Source organism: Lycium barbarum, chromosome 2, assembly GCF_019175385.1.
Source record: "Lycium barbarum isolate Lr01 chromosome 2, ASM1917538v2, whole genome shotgun sequence".
Lineage (NCBI taxonomy): Eukaryota > Viridiplantae > Streptophyta > Magnoliopsida > Solanales > Solanaceae > Lycium > Lycium barbarum.
In genome coordinates this window covers 122,086,293-122,112,045 of record NC_083338.1, presented here as the reverse complement: position 1 = coordinate 122,112,045, position 25,753 = coordinate 122,086,293, and the positions used below count along the sequence as shown (strand labels likewise).

At 37.3% G+C, this 25,753-nt stretch overlaps 1 protein-coding gene across 1 annotated transcript; it reads left to right on the top strand.

Annotated features, from left to right (window-relative positions):
- The first annotated feature begins 843 nt into the window (after nucleotides 1-843).
- On the top strand, nucleotides 844-25,734 carry LOC132626989 (ALBINO3-like protein 2, chloroplastic). The gene is made up of 14 exons (XM_060342029.1): nucleotides 844-1,426; nucleotides 5,615-5,721; nucleotides 7,237-7,364; nucleotides 9,953-10,024; nucleotides 14,257-14,358; nucleotides 17,968-18,027; nucleotides 18,664-18,729; nucleotides 22,041-22,088; nucleotides 22,913-23,089; nucleotides 23,181-23,236; nucleotides 23,327-23,444; nucleotides 23,739-23,828; nucleotides 25,090-25,199; nucleotides 25,332-25,734. Exons 1-14 carry the CDS (start codon nucleotides 1,044-1,046, stop codon nucleotides 25,486-25,488), a joined length of 1,674 nt encoding a protein of 557 aa, XP_060198012.1. The 5' UTR covers nucleotides 844-1,043; the 3' UTR covers nucleotides 25,489-25,734.
- The last annotated feature ends 19 nt before the right edge of the window (nucleotides 25,735-25,753 follow it).

The following is a 25,753-nucleotide window of genomic DNA, read 5'->3' as shown; positions in this document are numbered from 1 at the left end:
TTCCTGGTAAAGGTTTTTATTGAGACAATTAGTAATGCGTATCACTAGATATGCGTACTCTTTTTCCTTCTAGGATTTCTTCACTGATTTTTTCATAGTATGATTTTAACGAGACACATTATTTATTAATGAACATCTAAGGGGGAGTATTAAATACACCTTATTGCGGATGCACATTTAAGTACTCCTATAATTTTCCGGATAAGCTTACAATCAAACAGACGACTTGCAAGTAGCTCAAACAGGCAACTTGCAAGTAGCTCAAACAGGCAACTTATAATCATCCATTTAATTTTCCTGGTAAAGGTTTTTATTGAGACAATTAGTAATGTGTATCACTAGATATGTGTACTCTTTTTCCTTCTAGGATTTCTTCACTGATTTTTTCATAGTATGATTTTAACGAGACACATTATTTATTAATGAACATCTAAGGGGAAGTATTAAATACACCTTATTGTGGATGCACATTTAAGTACTCCTATAATTTTCTGGATAAGCTTACAATCAAACAGACGACTTGCAAGTAGCTCAAACAGGCAGCTTGCCAACAGTTTTTGAAAAGCCTTGGGGCAATTTCTTTTCTTCTATAAATGGAAAAGTCAATTAAGTTAATTTGTACATCAGTTTGAAGAACAATAAAATATCTCTCTCCCCACCTTCTGTGGCTATATCTCTTATTTTATTGTACTTTTGTTGTTATATTTCATAACAATAATCTTAATTTGCTGCCAAAAAATTGTAGTTACGAATTATATATTACTCCCTTCGAATTCATAATAAATGCTCACTTAGCGTTTTTATTTTGTCTCAAAAGAGAGTTCAATTACGTATAATTGAAAAGAAGTTAATTGCTTTCTTTGACATTTATCACCCTTTCGATAAGTGAATTTTCACGTTAATTAACAAATTATATTAAACTCATGTAATTAATAAATTATATGAATTAAATCGTATTTAATTAAAGGTAGTACCAATTTTTTCGTATAGGTACTAACAATTGGCATCTGGTGGTTCTCTTGGCCCGCCGTCCGCCGCCGATCATGTCGGTTCAGAGATTGTCTCAGCTCCGGCGTTACTGTCGCAATTCACCGCAAATCTACTTTCTCCACAATTTCACTTCTTCTTCACAACATTCTCACAGTACTAAACCCTCCTCAAACCCTTCCAATCACTACAACCGCCGCCACAGCCACTTTCTCAACTCGTTATTACCATCACAGCCGCAGTTTGCTATTATTCCGCACAGTGTTCGCTTTTGCCGTTCCTTCTCCACTCGCGACTTCATCAGTGACTCGGTGGTTGAGAACACGGAGTTGTTGATCACCGAAAATGTTACTGCTAGTGTTGTTGACCAGTCAATTTTTCCAGTACGTGCCTTGATGTCCTTGTTGGATGCTTGTCATGACCTTACTGGACTCCCTTGGTAAACATTCTACATTCCTTCTTAAATTATTCTTAAGCACCTTCTTTATGTATGATTGTGTGAATTCCAGAAGCTCTGAGGTTTTTCCTCATAGTCTAAAAATTCCTAGTTTCGTTGTAGAATAAAAATTTATCAAGTTTAGCTGTAAAGATTGTCGTAAAATGCATATACAGAAGTTGAGTTAACAATACAGAAAATTCGTTCCAAAATTATTGTTAAGCACCTTTATATGTGTTTGTGTGAATTTCAAAAGTCTAAGTTTTTTTCTGATAGTTTAAAAATACTTAAGAGTTTCGTTGTAGAATAAAAAAATTATGAAATTTAGTTCTAGAAAATGTGTTTTGATATTGATACAGTAAGGTGAAAAGAGCTATGCGGAAAATGTGTATAGAGAAGTCAGGCAAACAATGCAGAAAATATATATTAAGACACTGATTGAAGAGAGCTTTAGTTTGTGAATTGTAATGTATGGTGGAAAATGTGTTAATATTGCTGGAAGCATGTCTATGATAGTAAGGGCCTGCATAATTTGGAATGGCTTGCCTGCGTTGGGCTTTCAGTGGTAGATAGGTGCGTGTCAAGAGTTAAATTTGACTCAACGTTTTCGTTGGCTTTTAGCTTGTGCTCTGCTTAGTGCTTACTACCATCGAATATGATTTCTCGTGTAAATTGTTGTTGTCTTATTAGAAATATTTATCTGATAAGAGCCAACATTAGGCTTTCAGGACTGGTACAAGTTGTTTTTCTTTTGTAAGGTAAAATTTTGTTGAAAAGGTACCAAGCCGGTACAAAAGGAAACAGAACTCATACCAAGGCCAAACGACAAGATGATACTCTTTCCTTCCTAACAACTCTAGAAAATCCATGTATTGTTCAGTCTAACAGATTGCTTTTACACCAGAAAAACGATTATGCAGACATTCATTTTTTAACTTTAGAAGTGTGAATTCCATGCCATTTAAAACAAGCTTTATTCCTCTCCAGCCATAAGGTCCAGAAGATGCAAAGTGAAAAGGTCTTTCCTATCTGTTTCAGCCTCGAGTACCCTTTGAAATTTCCAGCTTTCTAATAAGCTCCTTACATCTAGGCATTAAAAATGCCACAGATTTTAAATAGTTTCCAACATTGTTTAGAAAATCTACAGTAAAGGAATAGATGATCAACTGTTTCCTGGTCTTCTTCACATAAGTAACATATATTGCATAAAGAAAAATCCCTCTTCTGTAAATTGTTTTGAGTTAGACATGCTCCCCAGGTTGCAGTCCATCCCAAACGAAGCTACCTTAACTGGAACTCTTGTTTTCTAAATTATCTCTCATGCCAAGTATTATTCCAATGACCTACCTCCTTTAGCAATATGCTATAGCAGCTTTTAACCGAGAAAAATTTATCTTTACTGGCTGTCTAAATCAAAGAATCCACCCGACTCTGATCAAGCTGGACTGAGTTCAATTGCTGAAGTATCTGACAAAAGTCTTCTAGTTCCCAATCATTCAAATTCCTTCTAAAGTTTATCATCCACACTGAATTTGAATGAAATTCAGCAACAGCAAAACAATTAAATAAAATAGAAAATTTAGTCTTCGGACTTTCTTCCCCCCACCCATACATCTGGCCAAAAAATGATTTTGCACCCGTTTCCAACCTCCAATGTAGTATATTTCATGAACTCTCCCCAGAGCCTACAAGATTCCCTCCTAGACTCCTCCATTAGGTTTCATCTGTAGTGGAGGAGAGTTCCACCCATCCTTCTTACCATATATAGCATTAATGAGCTTCTTGCAGATATCATGACCATCCATGTTATATCTCTAAAGCCGTTTGAACAACAAGTTCTTATTGTGTAATATAAGTTCCTGACCACTAATTTTTTTTTTTTTTTTTTTTTTAAGTTCTTGACCCCCAATTCTCCACTCTTCTTATCTCCTAGAACCACCTGCCATTTCCCTAAGTGTATTCTCCTCAAACTGATTCCTCATGAAGTTCAATTTTTTCTCCATTGCGGCTGGCATTGGGAACCGGAACATTAGATAAGTTGGCATTCTATCTTAAGACACGGTTAATGAGGGTGAGTCTACCCCCAAAAGATAAACACTGTTAACCCATTAATTTGACCCACACTGGCTTGGATTTGCAGTTTTTTCAATTACAAGTAGAGACAGGGGACCGCCATTTCAGAAACATTTCATTTTCATTAAACTTCCACTTTGCATTTTAATTCTCTAGGCTTCCATCTTCGAGGGCGATCGAACAATAAGTATTCGTCATTCTGTTCCTTAACTTTTACACCTGCTGGAGTTTCCATATTTTGTTAGCCCATTGCTGTATTTATCGTAGCATGGTGGCTTTAGCTTATTATTCCTTAAGCAGCCAACAGACCTCTGCAATGAAAATCCACCCTGCTTCTAAGAGAAATTGTTCCAATCCAAAACTGGTTAAGGTCTGATAAATCATCATTTTTTTGAGTATGGTAACATAGGATCTGATAAATCATCATTCACCAGTTTAATTTCGTCTTTTCCATTTTTTTTTTAAATTGGTAAAATCGGTGTTAAAAGCACTAAGGCGGTGCTGAAGCCTTAATATTTTTGACGACAAGGGAACCCGCAGCTGCGACACTTCGGGTGCGCACAATGTAAATAGACCACAACCACACGGGAGAGATAAGCCGCACTAGGCAAGCCCCGTGCGACGAGCTCGACCCAGAAGGCAAATCCCTTGCTGTCGTAGGCAAGGGTTTCGAACCTGAGACCTCAATTATGGAAGTCCCATGCTCAACCAACTGAGCCACCGTTGCGGATAGTGCTGAAGCCATATTTACAAAGGAGAAAACCCCCACAACCACCAAAAACCTAGACAAAGCAGTTACAATTGCCCTATTAAATCTATTAAAGAAACCTCCTCCTCTAAAAAGCATTCTTTACACCAAAAGTGAAATAAAAATATCTTAACATCCTGCACATGACTACCGTTTTGGCCATTCTTCTAAATGAGCTACTTGGACATAGCTCACTTTTCTATTGATCTTGCTTGGTTCTGGCCTCTGTTTCTTCCCTTCTGTTACAAATTTCTTTGATTTTTTATCGTCAAGTCCGTCCAACATTGTCACTAATCTCGGGGATGATGATCGTAGCTTTATGCTGCCTTTCACTACCACCACTCTGATGAATCTGCCCATACTGATTCTGGAAAATGCAATACGAGTAAACCTAGCTCTAATAGTTCCAACTTTTGCATAAATCACCTTGCCCTTCTGTTCCCAGTTCTATGCGTTTGCATAGGCCCAGAATATTAAGCGTATCAAACGTAACTCTGGTCATAAGATTTTTGTGGTCTTTCTACCACTTCATAGCAGTTGTCATTTAACTCTAGAACAAAGGATTTGTTGCCCGAAGAGAATAAGCGAACTACCCATGGAATCTTATTAACTTACAACATCCACCTATCTCGTCGCCGCAAAATAGGCTTAATTTTCTTAGTGTATGAAGTAAAGTTAACAAGTGACACAAGAATGACTAGATCGAGGGTAAATTATCAAATAAGAGAAAGAGAAAGATGACAAACAAGAACAGAATAGCGAATAGATGAAAGTAAGGGAAAACTAGTACAAGTAGTTGAATTCATTGTTAACTTATGACAATGGATGCCTACTTATCTCATACGATCCTCAATTTAGCCAAATGCGGTAGTGTCTATTTTTTGGTGGGAGGAACTGGTTTGTTCAAAATCAAAATGGTTAGATATTTTAGAGAGCATGCATCTTTCCTGGTGAATTTTATGCCTCAGGTTTTACCAGTTTTGTGCTAAATGCCATTTTCTGTAATTCAATGTGAACTTTGTGCCTTAGGATATACCAGGCTTGTACTCTCTACAGAAGCTACTATGCCATTTGCTGGAATTATCATGTTTTCTGTGTTTAAAAGAAATGGCTAAGCAGATCAATTCTGTACTTCACTGGTACCAATCAGGAAAACATTCCAGTTTCAATCCACTCTCACTTCACTAAATGTCCCACTGGGACCGCACAATTTTTTAACCAAAGAGGAACGTTGTTATTGACGAAATTCCTTCCAAAAGCACATAGAACAATCCATAATGTCTTAGTATTTTCTTTTTCTATCTTTTATCCAATGCTAGTATGTGGGCCCTTGATTTTGAAATCATAAGGTGTATGTACTTGGTATGCAGGTGGATCATAATAGCTTCGTCAACAGTGGCTATGAGGCTCACATTATTCCCATTTGTAATATTGCAACTCCACAAGTTGAAGAGGATTGGAGAGTTATTTCCTAAATGTGAGGCTTTGTTCTCAACACCTTTCATTTTCTTTTTCTTTTTCTTGCTAATCGTGGTGTCCGGGCCAGCTTGTGCGCACCTCGAGTAATTCCACGGGGTACTTGCTATCTCCCACCAACACTGGTACCGGGTGACTCTATCCACCAAGGCTTGGACAGATAAGAAGAAATCACAGTGATTTTGCTTCCGTTGGGACTTGAACTTGAGACATTCATTTTCCTTTATCATATGCTAATTTTGGAACTCAGAAATAGGATGGAGTGAAAGAGGGTAATGCCTAGGTGGACCTTTTCCCTTTGGTTGGAGTTCCAAACCAAAGATATTTAGGGCATGTTGTCCTTGCAAAATAGCTCATTATCTCAACTTCAAATTGAGATGTTATTTGCAAATCAATGTTTGTTTAATTTGGTCCATTGTTTCAACCTCAACTTGAAATAGGGTATGGTTGTTACTCACAAAACTTCAACTTTGTTCCCAAGTGAAATTATGTCCAAACACAACTAACTTTAGAATACTGTTTTTCAACTTCAACTTTAAAGTACTCTCATTTTTCAACTTCAGCCAAATATTGTCCACACGCTCACTTAGAGTATTAAACTCTTCAAAGGAGATTCACCCAAGGGTGTGGCCTAGTGGTCAATGAAGTGGGTTGAGCACCATGAGGTCTCAGGTTCAATTCCGAGACAAAACACTAGGTGATTTGTTCCTATTTGTTCTAGCCTTGGTGGGAGGTGGCAGGTACGCAAGCTGGCCCGGACACCACAGTTATCAAAAAAAAAAGAAAAAAAAATCTTAAAAGGAGATGCTCTCATATTTGGATTAGACAAACTTTTTTGTCTTCCTATTTGCAAAATTAATTTGGTAAGATGCTGAGTGATTTTGTCACTAGAATATAACAAATAAGATTATGTTCCTTTCTCAATTTCTGTTGCCTATAATTCCTGCCCAAGATTCACAAAAAAAATATAAAATTTAATTTTATCTGCATTTCTACTTCTTTCCCTCCAAGTGCTTTAGTATATATTCACCCTAGAGTAGAGTAGATTATAGCTTCATTTCGTCATTTCATGTTTCTTGAGGTGTTTTTCCTTAAAAATGAAATTTACGCAATGTCCCCATGAGGTTCGAATCCTAGCTACAATACTTGGTTTGTCCCATCTGCTTCTGCCTTGATGACATAACTTGGGAAATCTATGCTTGTGGTCCGACCAAGTTGCCCAGTAGATCAGTTGAGGAGGTGCTCTCAAGCTAGCCCACACAATACTGATTTAAAAGACCCAAAAAAAAAAAAAAAAAGAACCAGGATAACTCTGTTCAGCTGCTATTTCCTTTTTCCTAAAGAGTCTATCTTATAACAACACGTCCACCCTCCAAAATATAGGTGGAAAAGAAATAGTGAAGAGGCTAGCCTCAATGAGTTGTTGAGACAGTGGACATAGTATTTACCTCTTAATAAAGATGTATGCACACCATAGGCTATTAATTTTCAACTGATCTTTTTATGCATTTTTAAGTGCCTCCTCCATTGCCTCCGCCTATGTCAGGAAGGAGTCTCAAGGACCAACTTAAAATCTTTTTCAAGGAGAAACGAGCAGCAGGCTGTCCTTCATTTTTTTGGTACTTCGCCTCTCTGACAGTTCAGGTGATAATCCTTTCTATTTTGTTATATGAAGTTTTTATGCCCTAGAAGATCTTCTATATAAATACTATTTTTTCATTATACATTGTAGAACACTAGGAAATTGTTACCTTTATTTGGGGAACCTTGAGTAGCAAAACTAAAAAGTTACCACAATTCAATAAGATCTGAGTGAATCTGAAATTGGCCATTCCAATTTCCTATGAGATTCCCCGATCATTATACTTTATATGATTTACAAGAGTTTTGTCCGTAGATCCTCCTAAACTAAAATGATTCCAATTGGTATTTCAAGTAGTCTTACTATTTTAGGCTTTCAAGCTCTTTCCAACATAAGAAGGTATTATTTTGCATATCAAGTCAAAGTTATTAATATATGATCTAGAAAACCTTCCTCAAGCGAAGTGCCTTCTAGTTTAGATAGCAAATTATGAGCTTCATGTTGTTCCGCTGAATGAACGATCTACATATAAGGTGGCAGTGAGCCCAAACAAAACAGTTGAATCTTGAATCATGGTTGTCTCATTTGAGTGGTGATATATGTAAACAAAAAAGGTTTAGAATAGCTGTTTTCTCCAAAAACAAATAAAAAAAAGAAGAAGAAGAAGAAGAATAGGTGTTGTTGGGATTGTGAAGATGTTGTTCCTCTAGTGAATCTTCTAAAAAGGATCTTTTTATAGGATCTTCTAGGATGACCTCATGAGAGCTTTAGAGTGGTTTTAAATGGACATTATATTTTTGCTAGGAGTGTTTATTCATCCTTAATTCCCCTCTTGGTTCCTAAAAGGGTTTTGTTACTGGTATATGGGTTGCTCTGGGTTTTAAAGTGGTTTAGCTTTTGATCTGGATCTAAGAGATTGCTTTTTGTTTTGTTCCTTGATGACAATATTCATTTTGAGAATTGATTTTGTGCTTGTTTAAAAGATTTGGTTTTGTTTGGCATTTGGAAAATCAACACAATTGCTTTAGACAAATTTGAGTCTTTTCATATGGGTGAATATAGATTAAAACTAACTTAACATATTTTCTATTAAAATTTTTTTTGTATAATTTATTTTTTGAAGGGCAAAAGATCCTGTTGGTAGATTAAAAAACTAGGGTCCAAACTACTAAAGCAGAAAAGGTGAGAAATGCTGACTGATTGTCTAATAAGTTCGAAAACTATTTAGGCGCCAATTGATATTAGATTCACGGGGGTGAAAATTGTTTATCCAAAGGGATAGATGAATAGGAAGCACTCAAAGGGATAAACCTGCTGACATGTTGGGGCAGAAGTGGGATTAGAAAGCCATTGAAAATTTTGTGGAACAAAGTGCTAGCTTGCATCTGATGGGGGTCCAATGAGGTAGCTGGAGCTCCAGCTGCATCGAAGGGAAATGTGTCCTTGGACAGCAGCTAAGCTACAATTAACAAGATGTAAATGATGAAGACAACATGTTAGAATTCATTAGTTCTTTTCAGGTTTATTGATATTTGCAGATAGGAGCTCTTCTTTTTGTTTTTAGTATAGGGGGTTCCCAGATTATGTGTCTGCAAGCACCATCATCATGCTTTGCTTTTAATATCAGTAAATTACTACTTTCCAGTTCAAAGAAAAAAAGGAAATGGGAAGGACTTAAAGTTCAATCAAGGGGAGAATAGGGTTTAACCCAAGAGAAAAACAAGCAATGTAATTACTCTAAGGGAAAAGAAAGGAGGGAGGAAACATATTTAAACAGGGATTTCCTTACTAAAAGCATTCAAGCTGATGGTTCAAAAGAAACAAGGGAATTACCCCTACAAGAAGTCTTTTAAGGTCTTCTCAACAAGCTTCAAGCTTAATTCAAGCAGTCTTTTAAGGTCTTCTCAACAAGCTTCAAGCTTAATTCTACCAAAGTCTAGCTTATAAATACAAAGACAAGCTCTTTATAGTAACATAACTACCTTACGAATCCGCGAAAGACATTTTCAGTTTCCAAAAAAAAAAAAAAAATAATAAAAAAAACATAACTACCTTAAGCCCATTATAATCAACCTCCTATTGATTTGGCCTCAAAATATGTACAGAACCAATAAAAAACCGAAGGGAGCAATTCTTCGCCTGAAAAAGTATCATTTCTATCGCGTGATTGTTAGTTCAACATTCTGCCTCACCCCAACGGTTGGGCTGTGATCGCAAGTCGGGGTGGTGTGATCGCAAGTCGGGGTGGTGTGATCGCAAGTCTCCTCTTCCTGCTTAGCTTCATCATTGGCTGCGATCGCAGATTAGGTGTAGTAGTAGCTGTAGTTGTCATCTGCTTGAGAAAATCTTTTCTGGTCTTCGACCCAGTTCGGTTAATGTTCTGAAAGTCATCATGTTTAGAATTCATTATTTGCCTGTTTAGTATAAGTAGGAGTTAGACTACAATAAGTTATATTTCTTTTTCCTTGTCTGTTTGCTTTATTTTTAGTCTTCTATGGACAATTCACCCAAAAACTAGATGCATTAATTTACATGCAGAGTATTGTCGAAGCTTTTGAAATCTACGCATGGAATTTTGTATTTATTTATGAAAGTAGGATGTGGTAGAGTAATCTTGCCATCTTGGTTTTGATCTTTATGCATTTTCAAGGTGCCCTGCTTTCTTCTTTGGATTACGACTATTAGAAGAATGTCGCTGGATCATCATGAAGGCTTTGATTGTGTAAGACCACCCTTATTCATTTATGCAATTCTTTTGTAGGGTTGATTTTCTTTTTGCTATTGTAACTCTCTTTCTTTTTTCCCCTTAATTGTTTAGTTTGGTTTTGAATCATCATCTTTACAAGGCTCAATTAATACACCTAGTGAAAAGCTCACTGTATAAGGATTGTTCATGTTACTGCATATAACATGCAATCCAATAACATAGCAGTGAAACTAACACGGTAGTTCTCAAATAAGTGAGGCACATAATATATGCAACATAAGTAATGTATTTCGTCTGCCTTGTTCTTTTTCCTCTTCTTGTTGCTTCTCCTGTCTCCTGCAAACAAAGAGGGCATTTTAGACACTATTCTGTATTCCATTATTTTAGAGGTATCCCAAATGGTTTTCAAATTAAAGAAGCCTCTCTTATTTATTTTTTATCATATCATGAACCATATTTTTATCATTTGGACAGCCTTCTTTGTCCCTTATTACCATTCAATCAATCAAACTATGCCCTAACCCAAACTATTAGTTTGTCTGGCTATAATCACTATATTCATTCCAGTTTATTCAGACAATTCAATATTAGGAGATTCATTATAATGAGATTATTACATTGATTGTCAACCAACCGCGACCATCCTCTTTTTATCTGGATTTTACTTGAGTTATGGTTTGCACGAGGATCTTTTAAAGACACCTGACATAGCTTTTTCGGATGAAGTAAACTATATTGATGTAAAGGGGAAAACCCTCATACAAGCTCTTTCACAAAAAAAAACATGACTGGAATATAATTTATGGTCTAGAAGTGCATATAAAACAACAAATGTCCCACTAATCTGGACAAAGTGATCGTCAGTTCCACGTAATCGCCAATGGGATTATGTTCCATGCTCTCCTTCACCTCTGACAACTCCTTCACATTACCCATTTAACTCCAAGCTATTCCACTTTAAGTTCTGTAGTTTATATGAAATTGGTCGATGAAGCTGCAAGTGATTGACATTCTCCCCCTTTTCGTGAAAATAGAGTACGAGCTAATATGGTTTGTCTTCTCACTCAAGTTCTCCTCAATCAGAATAGCTCCCCATGAAACAATGTCTGGAGAACTAGGCAGCCTCTCAAAGTCTCCTGCTTCACTTGGACTGCTCTTAGAGAATCCTGCCTAACACAAGACAATCTCAAGAAGAAAGGAATAATTCTTATCAATAGATGTTTCATGTGTGGGCAGGACAATGAAACAGTAAACCATCTATTTTTACACTGTCCTGCAGCAGCTGACCTTTGGCATTTGTTCTACTCCTTAACTGGGCTTCACTGGGTAATGCCCTTATCCATCAAAGATGCCTATGCAAGCTGGTCACTGTGGAGAGTTGGAAAAACCATCAAAAGAATCTGGAGAATGATCCCTACAGTTATTTTTTGGTGTCTCTGGAAGGAGAGAAATAGCAGATGCTTTGATGGAATCTCAACTCCTATTAGTACTCTCAAGGCTAGATGTTTAGAGTGCTTATTTAGTTGGCATTTTCTTACCCCTGTAAACAGTGTGGATACTTTGGTGGATTTTGTTACTTCCCTGTCTTTCCACAATGAACCTGAGACCTCCATTATGAAAGCCCCATGCTCAACCAACTGAGCCACCCTTGCGGGTTAAGCTAAGCTAAAGACAGGGAAGTAACAAAATCCACAAAAGCAGGGGATTTGCCTTCTGAGTCGAGCTCGTCGCACGGGGCTTGCCTAGTACGGGTTATTTCTGCTGTGTGGTTTGCGAGCTATTGCACAGGAGCTGGGTTTACCCTGTGCGCACCAGAAGGGTAGTGGCTGTGGGTTCCCTTGTCATCAAAAAAAAAAAAAAGGCTTAGCTTAGTACAATAGGCAGGATTCCTTTTGGCTGTTTTACAGGTTTTTAGCCTAAGTTTGCTTCCTGTTTTGTTTGAAGTGGCTTCTTTGCCCACCTGTAACCTTGCACCTTCTTGATGCTTTACTAATGACATTTGATTACTTTATCAAAAAAAAAAAAAAAAATCCTTGTTCTCCCTTTTTAGTAGCCTGCTATAAAAAGTTTTAACTGTAAACATGTTATCCCACTGCCCTTCCCGTTTCTCTCCGTCTCCATCTGCATGACCTTTTGCTTGTTTATATCGAAGCAAACTGTTGAGCTCTCTGATGTTTCAGTTTTTTTAAATATCTCTTGAACTCAGGTCCCTTAAAATTTCTGCTCTTCGCTGTTTGCATATCTGGGAAATTACTATTATCTGTTGCTTGTGATACTAAAATTATTCGTCAAAGCTTCACAGAAAAGGGATTCGATGCAGAATCTCTACTTCTAGAAACTAATTCTAGTTCCATTGCATGATTTAGTGTAACATTCGTGTAAAACTCTTTGCAACTGTTCATAGTACTTATTTACAATGCTACTCCATATGGCACCGGTTTCTGATTTAGTGTGTCTGATTTATCAAAGCTGACCGTCTTACATTATAAGTGAGGTCCTCTGGCCCAAACGTCAAGTCTCCCATTCCGGAATCCGCTACCTTTATAGGAGTTTAATTGTTTCGAAATTGATTGTGTGTTCCTTATTACCTTCCAACTCACATCTAGTACAACATTTTTCAGTAGTTCTTCAAACTTCTGTGCCATGGTCATAAGAGTGGACAATAAGGACATGTAACAAGTCAGAATGTTTGTTTCTCAAAAAAAAAAAAAAAAGTCAGAATGTTGGAGGTGTACTTCTGATTTTGTGTCTATTCCATCCATTCGGCAGGTACTTCGTTTTGGACCGACTAGCTTTTTTTCAACTCTCACAATGAGTTTCATTCCGTACATCCTCGTGAGATGCATCCAACGCCAACGGTAGTCTCCCACATAAACCGCGGGAAGGAAGCAACCTTACAATTTAAGACCTGGCCAACCCGATGTTCTCAACCACAAGTTAATTTTACACTTTTTCATATTATCCTCCACTGACACCGCTTGAAACCATGATAGTGTGCACTTGAGGTTATAGCTCTGATCCTTCTCGCCGTTAGATGCACAAGTGTATCATTCGCAAGTAAAGCTAATCCTCCTCGATGTTACAGAATACAAGCGTATCATCCGAACACTTTCACTAATTGTTAGATGGTAAGGACATGTAATGTCTCTTTTATAGCATTGATCACTAAAAGAAAGGCGCTATATAGTTAAAGGTTTGCAAACTATCAGTCTTATTGGAAGTGCTTACAAGATTGCTGCCAAATTACTGGTTGAGAGACTTAAAAAAAAGGTATTTGGGAAGTTTGTAGCAGGGCATCAGAATCATTAAGAACAGGAAAACAACTGATGCGGCCAAGCCGCCAAGGACATCCAGATTTTCTCTCTCTCGGGAGATGAGCCACTTTTCAAAATATCACTTTTCCGTTTAGAGTTTCCCTTCCGGGGGGCCCTTCTCCTCCACGATGGAGGAGAGGATCTTCTTTTCTGCCGGAGAAACTTCAGTTTCTTGGCAAGATAAAAAGATAACAGTGCCCTGTAGACCTAATAAGGCCTACATCAAGAAATTATACAACTACATACTTTCAAATATGAAAGGCGTCAGACACTTCAGCATTCCATTAAAATTGTGTATGATCCAATCTTGCATGATGGATAAATAGTCTCGTGCTAGTCGATGCTAGTTGGAGAAGTGGAACTTGGATTAACCCTGTTAAAATAAGAAATTTCAAGTGTTGATTTGGTCTTGACTCCTCAGCTTTGGACCTAGTAAATCTGGTACCTGTCTGAGGGTAGTCAACTTGTTGGTGATAACTAATAAAATTTAAGATCCCTCCCTTGCCTTAGAATATGTCTCACATCCCACGCTTTCGTCAGACGACCTTATCTTATTGAAATTCCTTTTCTAATCCATGTTACCTCCTATCCTGAGACTAGCCTAATGTTGTCCCAACTCCCTATTTTGGACTCCTCACCTTCCAGACCATGAACTTGCACAAAACTCCACTCAGTTATACCATAAATTCTCCATATCTTCCTCTAGCAGGAACCATTTAGCTTCTCATCCACCTCTCTCTACAAGCTCCTAACCGCTGTCTTCACTTTTTCTTCTAATCTCTAGCCGAAGTATATAGTTATTTGTTTCAAAATTGCTTTAGTTAGTACTCTAATTCCTGCCTCTATATACTATATTTTAAAGCTTTGAAATTCGTTTGGGTTTAAATATTCTGTCCACTTGATGATACTTATTTCCATTTTATTTCATTGCAGGGGGGCACTCTTTGGTTCCAGAACTTAACTGAGTTCCCTAGTGGCGTTTTTGGGCCAGTCTTTCCTTTACTGATTGCAGGATTGCATTATGTCAACGTACAGGTATCTTGCTTTTATCAACCTGAGATTTACTACCTTTCTGTTTCATTGTTGTCTTAACTCGTGGTACCCGAGTTTCACTATGGGATCAAGAGACCTGTACCTTATTCTTGTCCTTGGTACTAGATACATTTTGACATATAATTTCTTTTTCTTTTTCTATTTGGAGGGTGGGCTGCTATCCAATTTACTTATGTTTAGGTATTTGATTGTCAACATGATTAATTTCGTGTGGTTAACCATCACTTTATGTTCAGACATGTTCTTTTGCTACCCTCCCTGCGATGGTGGTGGTCTTGGATACTGTTTCATGTTTGAGGCAGGCCTGAAGCAAGTAGGAAAAGGAAATTTTTTTTTACAGTTCTATAGGTATGAGAAACCTGCGTGCCGGCATCATTTTTGTTTTTGCTCCTAGCATTATGGTCGATACTTCTTCCTTGCACGGGTTTCGAAGGGTTACATGGCAGTCACAAAGGGAATTGGTTGTGGAACGGAGAGGTCCAAGGTATAGTGAAAGCCAAGAAAGCGGCGTATTTGAAGCTAGTGGGGAGCATAGACGAGGAGGAGAAGAGGATGAATAGGGAGTTATATAAGATGGCGAGGAAGGAGGCAAAGTTAGCGGTTACGACGGCTAAGACTACAACATTTGGACGTTTGTATGAAGAACTTGGGGAAAAAGGCGGGGACAAAAAGATATACAGGCTAGCTAAGGTGAGGGAGAGGAAGGCCCGTGACCTGGATCAAGTGAAGTGTATCAAAGACGAGGAAGGCAAGGTATTGGTGGAAGATGCTCATATTAGACGAAGATGGCAGACGTACTTCCATAAATTCTTGAACGAAGAAGGGGATAGGAACATCATCCTGGGTTAATTGGAGCACTCCAAGAGTTGCTGTGATTTTGGGTATTGTAGGTGTTAAGGTTGAGGAGGTAGAGGGGGTTATGCATAAGATGAGCAGCAGGGGAAGAGCGACCGGGCCGGACGAAATCCCGGGGGCGTTTTGGAAGAAGGCGGGCAGGGACGCGGGGTAGGCTTGGAGTGGCTTACTCAGTTGTTTAAAGTCATTTTTAGGACGTCGAAAATTCCCGAAGAATGGTGGTGGAGTACGATGATTCCATTGTACAATAACAAGGGAGATATCCAAAATTGCAACAACTATAGGGGTATCCAGCTGTTGAGCCATACGATGAAAGTGTGGAGAGTGGTGGAAATGCGGATGAGGAGGAAAGTGTCTATTTTGGAGAACCAGTTTGGATTCATGCCAGGGTCATCGACCACATAAGCCATTAACCATGTGAAGAGGTTGGTGGAGCAGTATAGGGAGAGGAAAAGGGACCTATATATGATATTTGTTGACCTAGAAAAGGCATACGACAAAGTCCCGAGGGAGATTCTATGGAGATGCTTGGAAGCTAGAGGTGTCCCTATAGCATACATTAGAGTGATTAAGGACATGTATGATGGAGCCAAGACCTGGGTAAGGACAGTTGAGAGGTGACTTGGAACCTTTTTCAGTCATGATGAGTCTGCACTATGGATCTGCGCTTAGCCCGTTTCTATTTGCCTTGGCGATGGACGCCCTAACGCGTTACATTCAAGGGGAGGTGCCATGTTGCATGCTATTCGCAGATGACATAGTTCTGATTGATGAGACGCGAACCGGTGTTAACGTGAAGCTGGAGGTGTGGAGACAATCCCGTGAGTCTAAAGGTTTCAAGTTGAGTAGGACTAAGACAGAATACTTGGAGTGCAAGTTCAATGGCGTGACTCAGGAAGCGGACGAGGACGTGAGGCTTGATCCCCATAAGAGGAAGTTTCAAGTACCTAGGGTCAGTTATCCAAGGCAACGGGGACATTGACGAGGATGTCACACACCGTATTGGAGCGGGATGGATGAAATGGAGGCACGCTTCTGCAATTTTGTGTGATAAGGTGCTGTCAAGACTTAGAGGCATGTTCTATAGAGTGGTGGTTAAACCGATTATGTTGTATGGAGCGGAGTGTTGGCCTGTTAAGAAAGCTCATGTCCAGAAGATGAAGGTAGCAGAAATGAGGATGTTGAGATAGATGTGTGGGCATGCCAAGAGAGATAAGATAGAAATGAAGTGATCGGGACAAGGTAGGAGTGCCCCCCGTGGTGGACAAGATGCGGGAGGGGATGTTGAGATGGTTCGGACATGTGCAGAGGAGATCCGCAGATACTTCGGTGAGGAGGTGCGACAGGTTGGTTGTGGTTGGGCTGAGAAAAGGGAGAGGTAGGCCTAAGAAGTCTTGGGGAGAGGTATTAGGCAGGATATGGCGCAGCTTCAGCTTACCGAGGACATGACCCTTGATAGGAGGGTTTGGAGATCGAGTATCAATATAGAGGGTTAGTGGGTTGCGCACGATGCTTTTCCGTACTAGGAATATTGGTATCTGATTGTTTCTTTCACTCTGTTATCTTATTAAATTGCTGCTATTACGGCTTATTATTACTGTTTATTATTATTAATGCTTTTTCATCTTTCTTTGAGTCGTGGGTCTATCGGATACAGCCTCTCTACCCGTCACAAGGTAGGGGTAAGGTCTGCGTACACTCTACCCTCCCAGACGCCCACCGTATGTCAATATAGAGGGTTAGTGGGTTGCGCACGATGCTTTTCCGTACTAGGAATATTGGTATCTGATTGTTTCTTTCACTCTGTTATCTTATTAAATTGCTGCTATTACGGCTTATTATTACTGTTTATTATTATTGATGCTTTTTCATCTTTCTTTGAGCCGTGGGTCTATCGGATACATCCTCTCTACCCGTCACAAGGTAGGGGTAAGGTCTGCGTACACTCTACCCTCCCAGACGCCCACCGTATGTCATTGCTGCTGCTTCTTCCTTGCCCCTTCATAGATTATTTGGAAGGAAAAATAATCTATTGGTGAAGTTCGAAACCCACTGGGTGCAAACAATTTCTGAGGGCCATCGGACTGGGGTAAAACCCTGAATTACCCGTGGTGCACTTGCGGGAAACTCCTTGCCGAGGGCCTGTGCACCCCCGGGATTAGTCGGGGCTCAAAGAGACCCGGACACCCGGTGCTTAATCAAAAAAAAAAAAAAATCTATTGGTGGATGGTCCTGCCATCTATATTCAGTTAACTTATAAGACCTGCTTCGTAAAGCTCGGTATTTCCAAATGTGATGCAGAATGTTAGAGAATCCAATAGGAGACTTCACTTAATGGGAAGTAACTCATGTGTTCTTGAAATTTGAAAAACATGGATTGGTGTTAGCTACACCAGATAGTGTTATCTACTCCTAATAAAAAATATAAATAAACAAGAAAGAAAAACATCATTTGGCTTATCTAGGGGTTACACTTAAAAGAAGGTTTTCCTAAAATTTCTCCTGCCCTTACGCACCAAACGACTTTTACAAACTTTTTTCTTGGAAATAAAAAGGAAATGAAAGGGGGGAAAACAAGTTTCGCAGCAACACTTTCTCAAAATTGATTATTTTGAGAATGTCAAGTGTATTTGAATATACAGTGAGCTTGGTCTAGTTTTTATGCAAGTGATATTCGAGGTGTTTTGTCTCTGAGCTTTTTGATAGAGTTGATATCTTCTCTTCCTATTACTTCAGGTATCCTTTCAGAAATCTTCAGTTGGAAAAATGAGTGGATTCCTGGGAATAATGGCCAAGGTCAGTAATCTGCAGAAATTTATTTGACATATCGGCATACTTTAATCTAGAAGTGATTTTCGTCATTGTGCTGCGTAATAAAGCAACTGGCCGAATCTCTATTCAAACAACATTGTAGAGGTACATCTTATATTTATGGATTATCTTATTACCATAGTCATTCCTACAAATTTTAAAAAATCTAAAAGATTCTATCCTCCTTTCCAATAAGAATAAAAATATACCCAGTTTCGGAGCATGAGGATCAAAGTATAGAATTTCGAAGTTTTTTTTTTTTTTTTTTTTTTTTTTTGGATTAGACTTGTTGACTAGATGTTAAGATTATTGATTAGACTTGTTGACTAGATGTTAAGATTATTGGTTAGACTTGTAGACTAGATGTTAAGATTATTGATTTTGTCTAAGAGTTTATTAGGCAAACAAATTTCTTGGGTTTGGATTTTTTTTCTGTGACAAGTATCACTGCAGCTTTTGATAGATTTCAGCTATTTTACCGCAGCTTTAGCATCTTGGAGCTGCAGAAAAATACGCAAAGTTAAACTTTTGAAACTTTAGCTCCCGGCGTCGTGATGCATTTTCTGCGTTATTGATGATAACTTTGAGATGTAAGTCTAACAATTGCCTTTTTTGTTACAGTACTACAAGATGTACTTGGAGGTCCTGACATTACCCCTTTTGTTTATTACATTCAATATGCCACAGGTAATCAACCATGTGATTACAAAATTTTATGTGCTGTAAGATTTGTCCATTTTTATGTCATTCTTTTGCAATAAAATATGAACCTGGCATCCCATATTTTCCTTATTACTTTGAGCTTTGTGGCCCAATTCTAAGTTAACTGGAAGAAGGAAATTGATTCTTTTTGTCATCTTTGAACTGTTTGGTTTGGTATCCCTGGAAACCTTTTGTTTTAGTCCTGTCAATTTATTGGTCTCCACAATAGCTGGAATCATTGTTTTCTTGAAGGTTGTAAATGGAGGCACACTTTAACTTTCACCTCCGTTCTTTATGACCCCCTCTTATCTTACAAATATTTCCTCCATATAAAGAAAAAATCTTTTGGTATTGTAAATATACTGGTTTTTCTGCTTTTGATCCGAGTATCTCATTACCCGTGTTATAACAACTATTAGACGGTAAGGAGCAACTCGTCATGTTAGAGCTATGAATTGGGATAGTAGGGATGTTCTTTCTTTTCTAGGTAGTCTGCATCATGTCTAGCTTGAATATGTGTCCTTAGGCTTTCTGGACAGTCACTGTTGGAGATTTTTATCATTGTAATTTGCAGCTTTATGGATGCTTTGGATGGATTGTAAGTAGTATTTCATGATTGAATGTTTTTGTTTGATAGGGTTAGCTTCTCTTGCAAATCTTTCTCTTTTATAGCCTCAGAGATGGACTGTACTAGGTATAAGAGATGTAATTGATGTAATTGATATAGTGGTGAACAAGTAGCACATTCTAATGGTTGTTTGAAATTGGTGAAAGCTGATGCTTTGGGAGGTAATGAGTTGCCATGTGAAATATGACCCGACGACTCCCTCAATGTACAATATAAAATTTGACAGAAGGGAAAGCCCACCATTTCCAGAAGATTAAAATGAAGTGTTTAGGGTTGTTCTACTTTTGGTGTAAAGGAATAGGTTTAGAAGATAATGAACTAATCTCTGATGTATTATAGAATCTTTTTGAGATGACACAGGATCAGATGCGTACACTTTTGTAATCTGTAATTAGGCTTTATATAGTATATACAAATATGTTACCTTCTTAAAAAAAAAAATGCCCCTGTGGCTTTTGAAGTTGATGATTGATGGAGGAACTAGATTTAGTTTCTGTGGTATTGGAGGCTTATGTGAAAAAATTGGCGGCTGCGATGGACTGATCACATACAAATTACTATTATATATAAGAGGGAGTGAGGTGCTTTTGTAGTCCTCACAAAAATTTTACTCCTATGGTGTTGTTACATGTGGCTTTATTTTGTCTTTTGCCTAATCTCGTTTTTTGGACTCATTCTTTATCTTATGTTAAATTTTATGTGGGCTTATGTAATTGGTGTATTATTACTATATATTACTTTACTACGTACTATATACAAGAGGGAATGAGGTGCTTTTGTAGTCCTCACAAAACATTTACTCCTATAGTGTTGTTACATGTGGCTTTGTTTTGTCTTTTGCCTAATCTCGTTTTTTGGACTCATTCTTTATCTTAAGTAAAATTTTATGTGGGCTTATGAAATTGGCGTATTACTACTATATATATAAGAGGGTGCTTTTGTAGTCCTCATAGTATTACTACTATATATATTACTACTATATATAACAGGGTGCTTTTGTAGTCCTCATAGAAATTTTACTCCTATGGTGTTGTTACATGTGGCTTTGTTTTGTCTTTTGCCTGATCTCATTTTTTGGACTCATTCTTTAAGTAAATTTTTATGTGGGCTTATGTAATTGGTGTATATTGAATTGTAATAACTTTTTGTGAATTTTTTCTTGTTCTTTACTTCCTTCGGTTCATATTATATTGTATTTTAGCTTTTATATTTAATTCGCATAATTTTTTATATATATAATTGAGTAGGTATTAATAGTTTTTTTTTTTTACTAAATTTCCTATTATTTAGATAAGTGAATTTATACATAACCAAAAAATAATATTAAGTTGGTACTATTTAACTAAGGTAATTTAGTAAAATGCTTCTTACTTTCTAGCACAAGCTAAAAACACCATATAATATGGATATAAAGGATACTAAATTACCCTTTACATTATTTGTTGTCATACATATTATGTAGTAAAATTTAGGCAATTATGGAGCCATATTATCAGTTTCAACCGGAGCATTTATTAGATCTTACTAATTACTCTTGCCGTGGTTTTAATTTATGGGACATCTTTTATTTCGCCAGAGTATTTGACTAAATTATGAAGCTAAATTGAATTAGATCAACTTAATATTTTAAATTAAATTTAGATATTAAAAATACAAAAAGTACTATAAATTGCAATATTAACTTAGAAGAAACAGTTTTAAGCATAATCTATATATGAAGAACTAAATTGATTCTTGATGGTCATTTAATGAATTTAATTTTTTCCCTTAATTTCGTCAAAAACTAAGCTTAAATCACCACATTTAGCTAGCATAAACTCTTGTTACATGAAATAGTATGAGTGAAATTAAAACTTAATAGTACTAAAAAAATCTATTTCTTTCTATCTATCTATACAAAATTTATATGCTCACAAATTCATAAAAATGTCAATATATTTCAATTTATGATTTTCACCGAGTTGTATTATTTTACATAATTTAAATTATGTTACTTTACAGAATGCCGAGTTGCTTGTGCCCCCTTAGTATTTGATGATTTTTCTGCTAAACTTCCTTCCTCATAATTAATTTTTTGTTTAAAAATTATCTAATTAGTTGACTAAAGAACATTAATAATAATGCAGACTTATCAACAATACATATTTAATGTGCCACTGAATTGTTAATTATGCAGTAAGAAAACATGTACTCCCTCTGTCCCAAAAAGATTGTCCTTCTTTCCTTTTTAGTCTGTCCCAAAAAGATTGTCTCCTTTCTATATTTAGAAACCCTTTAACTTTATGCGATGTGGCTTGTTTTGGATCACACATTTCAAAAGTCTTCGTTTATTTCTTAAACTTTGTGCCAAGTCAAAAGAGGACAATCTTTTTGGGACAGAGGGAGTAATAAATTATACTTTTCTAATTGAAAGATGACTACCTTTATATCTTGAGTTAAGCCCAGGCCTCAAGTAACTAGTAGTGAAATAGATGCTAACATTAATGGGTCACTAGCTTTTACTTTTGTTTTTTATAAATAAATTTCGGTGTTGGGTTGGAGAGGGGGTTGCAACGTAAAACAAATTTCATTATCTTTCTGACTCATTCGCTTGCCCTTTTATCTTGATATGCCTGACAAAGAGTTGTGTGCATGACATGAAGTTTTTATTCATTTGTCTACTTTTCAGGGGAGCTTAGTCTATTGGCTTACCAATAGTTCAATGACTGTTGTTCAGGTATCTCTTTTGAAGTATTCTTCCTGAGACTCCTCGTCCCAACTTTATTTTCTTGCTTGACTGGGGTGCAGATAAATGCTAAAATAATCTGTTATTGTTAGGAAGTTGTAGTAACCTCTTACCTTATCAAAAAAAAGAATTGTAGTCGCCTCTTATATTATGCATTGGAAGCCAGGAGGTTTTATTGCACAAAAAGGCATCAAGTTTCAAATTTGCATGATCCATGCAAAATGTCTGGAGCTTTTGCCTCCTCCTAACTTTGAAAGAGAGCATGGTAGATGAACTACTAGATAATGAAGCTGGAAATTTTCTTCTCTTTCCTTGGAAAATGCCTATGATCTCCTCTTTTTCTCGCTTTCACTCCCTCTAGACAGTCTGCTTGGCGCTTCTAAAGTGGAAAGAGAGAGTGATAGATCAACTACTAGATAATGAAGATGGAAATTTCTTCAAACGTCCCTTGGAAAATGTCTATGATCTCTTTTTCTCGCTTTCGCTCCCTCTAAACTTAGTTGGTCTAGCAGATCGTACATAGCAGGTGTATTCTAAGTTTGTAAATTTTTCCTGGTCCACTAGCTGTCACTGAAAAATGTTGCTTCTTAAGGTTGCACTTTGCACGTCTTCATGAAATCAATGAGAGTGGTGAGTAATGGAAAAATTAAGCTTTTTTTACGGATGAGTTGACATTCCCCTTTTTTCCATTCTAGTTATTGTCACGGGAAGGAATGAACTAGATTAGAGATCCAATCAAATATTGGTTGATGAATCCCTCTCCCCCTCTTTTCTCTTTCCTCCCCTTTTAGAGCTCATTACTTCTTTATATACAGCAACTATCTCTAAACCATCCAGATGTTCGCAAAAAACTGGGGCTACCTCAGAAGGATCCTCAATTAGCAGCTGCACACCAGAAAGAGTTAGGTAATCCTGGAGAAATCAAAATAGATCCATCAAAAAGTCAGCGCAAAATATCTGTCCAGAACCTATCACCTCGTGAATTGGTTAATGTGAGTAACTATTTTCTTTTCCTAATGTTGACTTGAAATATTGAATCGTTCTTGCTGCTGTCTAAATCTTAGTTTATTGAAAATTCATCAGCTTTCAATCAAACTCTTAGCAGGAGGACGTAAAGCTGAAGCTATGTCCTCTCTACGGTAGGTCTCTCCATAAATAAAAGCAATCCTCAACGGTTCATTTCTTTTCTTTCTTCACTGTAGCATCCACATTTTAATGTATGTTTACAGACTGGCTCTTACCAAGGATCCCGAGAATGTTCAAGCTTTGCTTATTATTGGCCAGACACTGTTGCAAGATGGTTCCTTACCAGAAGCTACTGAATACCTGGAACGTGCTATTGCTAAGGTTTGAGCCTGAAGTCTCACATTTCAGTTTCAGTTTACTGATCTCTTGAGTGAAGAAATATCAGTTTGCTTTTGTGGATTAAGAATTTCCTGAAAATGTTTTCAGTTCATAGAAAGGGTGACTGAATTTGGGAAGGCCCAAATCTACATTTCTATATTTTGTGACCTTTTAAAGTTTATGTAGTATGCAGTTTACTCTGCAGAAAACTTCATAATTCTAAGTGAACTTAATCTGGCTGCTAGAATCCTGCAGACTTGATTTGTTACTGATTAAAGTCAATTTCTGCAAGTTCAGCTTCTGCTAAAGGAGAACCAAATGGAAATTGAGGATGTAGATCTGCTGATTCTATCATCTCAATGGGCAGGTGTTGCCTGTATACGACAGGTAATGGTGATTTGAGAACTTGGCTTGATGATTGACTTAATAATACAACTACTCCTCAACCGCTCCATTGAAGCTCATCTTAGACCCATATCTACTTGACATAAATCAATAAGAATTGTAGTCTACTGCATACCTTGCACCATTTACATGATTCCATGTGACATGGCAGAGTGACGGAGATAGAGAAACCATGTATGTAGGGGATTTATTTTGGGTACTTGTAGTGGGTTGAACTATTGAAATTGTATTGTGGTAAAAAATTTAATGGATTTTCAGACGAGAAAAGGCTTCTGTACAATATCTCACTCTTCCTTTTTCTCTGGAGTTGTAGATGCTAGAAATTTCATCTTAGTTCTCTTTTTTATTAAAACGTTTTTGTGAAATTCCTCAGTCATCTACAGCATGTTTGAAGTACATTTAGCTTGTTGTTTTTATCAATTCTCTTTGCTTTAATGTCCATATAAATCTGAATAACACTGATGATTCGATCACTCATCTTCCGTTCTTAGATATGTTTTATTCTTAGGACCCCACATGCCCCTAATGACCCGCTGATTGCTGCTCTTCTATATAATGACAGTGAAGAAGCAACCAGACTTCCCCCAATTCCTAGCTGCTCTTCCCCATCTCCTCTCCATGTTGTGGACAAACTGATTACGCCTCCTCTCTGTATTACTGCCTTGTCCATTTATTGAAAGAAATCCTAGCCATTGCATATTTTCTCTCTTTACCGTTTTTCACCATTCCTAATTAGCTATAGCCTCACTCTCTTTCTTTTCTCATTCCATATATTGGACTTGAACTGAGATTGAACCAAACAAGTTATATGAAGGTGGATTGGTTGTAGGCTGATTTCTCAGAGCCTGGAGTTTGGATGGATGGTAGACGAAGCTGAAAGTATGCTGACACCTCTAGAATAGTGCTCAATATAGTATTCAATTCCTCTTCTTTTTCCTTTTCTGATTCTGGAATCTTCATATTAATGATTGTAGACAAGTTTATTCCCTCTAAATATGATGACTGTCTAAGTTGCTCTCTCAGCAGAGCTAAGTTGGACCCAGCTTCTTCCTTTATTCCGGTGTTTTAAGCTTGACTTTGCCATATTTTTGGGCTTGGTCAGTGTCAGAAATCTCAAGGCCGCTCCTTTCTTGAACCAAGCCTGAAACCTTGGACAGTTCGACTCAGTACTGCTTGTTTGTGAAGACTCATGTCTAAGTTATATACTGGATAGTGATATTGCACCTTTCATTTTCTCTTACAGGGTAAGATGGAAGATGGACTTGTACACCTGGAACGAATAGGCACTTTGAAAGAGCCAGAGGATCCAAAGAGCAAGGCCCATTACTATGATGGATTAGTACTACTGTCAAGGTAAAGTTTTTATTTTGATTCTTGATACATGGTTTATCTTCTTGAAGTTCCACCTAGATAGGCAAGTTCTAAAAGACCTCATGTTTATTCCAATTCTACAATTGATTAAACTAGTACATGTTTTTTTCCCAGTGCGTTAATGAATGTTGGTCGCAAGAGCGATGCGATTAATTATCTGCAAAAGGCTACGGCTTATGATGAGTCTTACAGAGAATTTCTGCAACAGTGCGAAAATGAAGAGGATGATATCACTAGTGACCTTGTCACTAGTAGAAGAGGAGATTACTGACTTTTCTGAACGCATTTTGTGCTTTTTTAACCCTTTCTGTTTCCTGTTGTCTTGCAGTTTGTTATTTAATTGTATCATAGTGAAAATAATCGTGTCTCTAAAATTTTGTAGGCACCATTCTTTCTGCTAAGAAATTTTGATAGGCCAATGATGTAATAAGGTTTTGTAAGAGTCTAGATCTTAAATTGATCGCGTAAACAGAATCTGTACAAAATCTTTTTGATAGATATCAATTCTTTTTCTTGAGATACCATGGAGGATTTTT

Coding starts and splice junctions, on each gene's coding strand:
- LOC132626989 (XM_060342029.1), top strand. CDS start 1,044: ATGTCGGTTCAGAGATTGTCTCAGCTCCGGCGTTACTGTCGCAATTCA. Junction 1,427..5,614: donor GACCTTACTGGACTCCCTTG/GTAAACATTCTA, acceptor CTTGGTATGCAG/GTGGATCATAATAGCTTCGT. Junction 23,829..25,089: donor GTGTTGCCTGTATACGACAG/GTAATGGTGATT, acceptor TTTCTCTTACAG/GGTAAGATGGAAGATGGACT.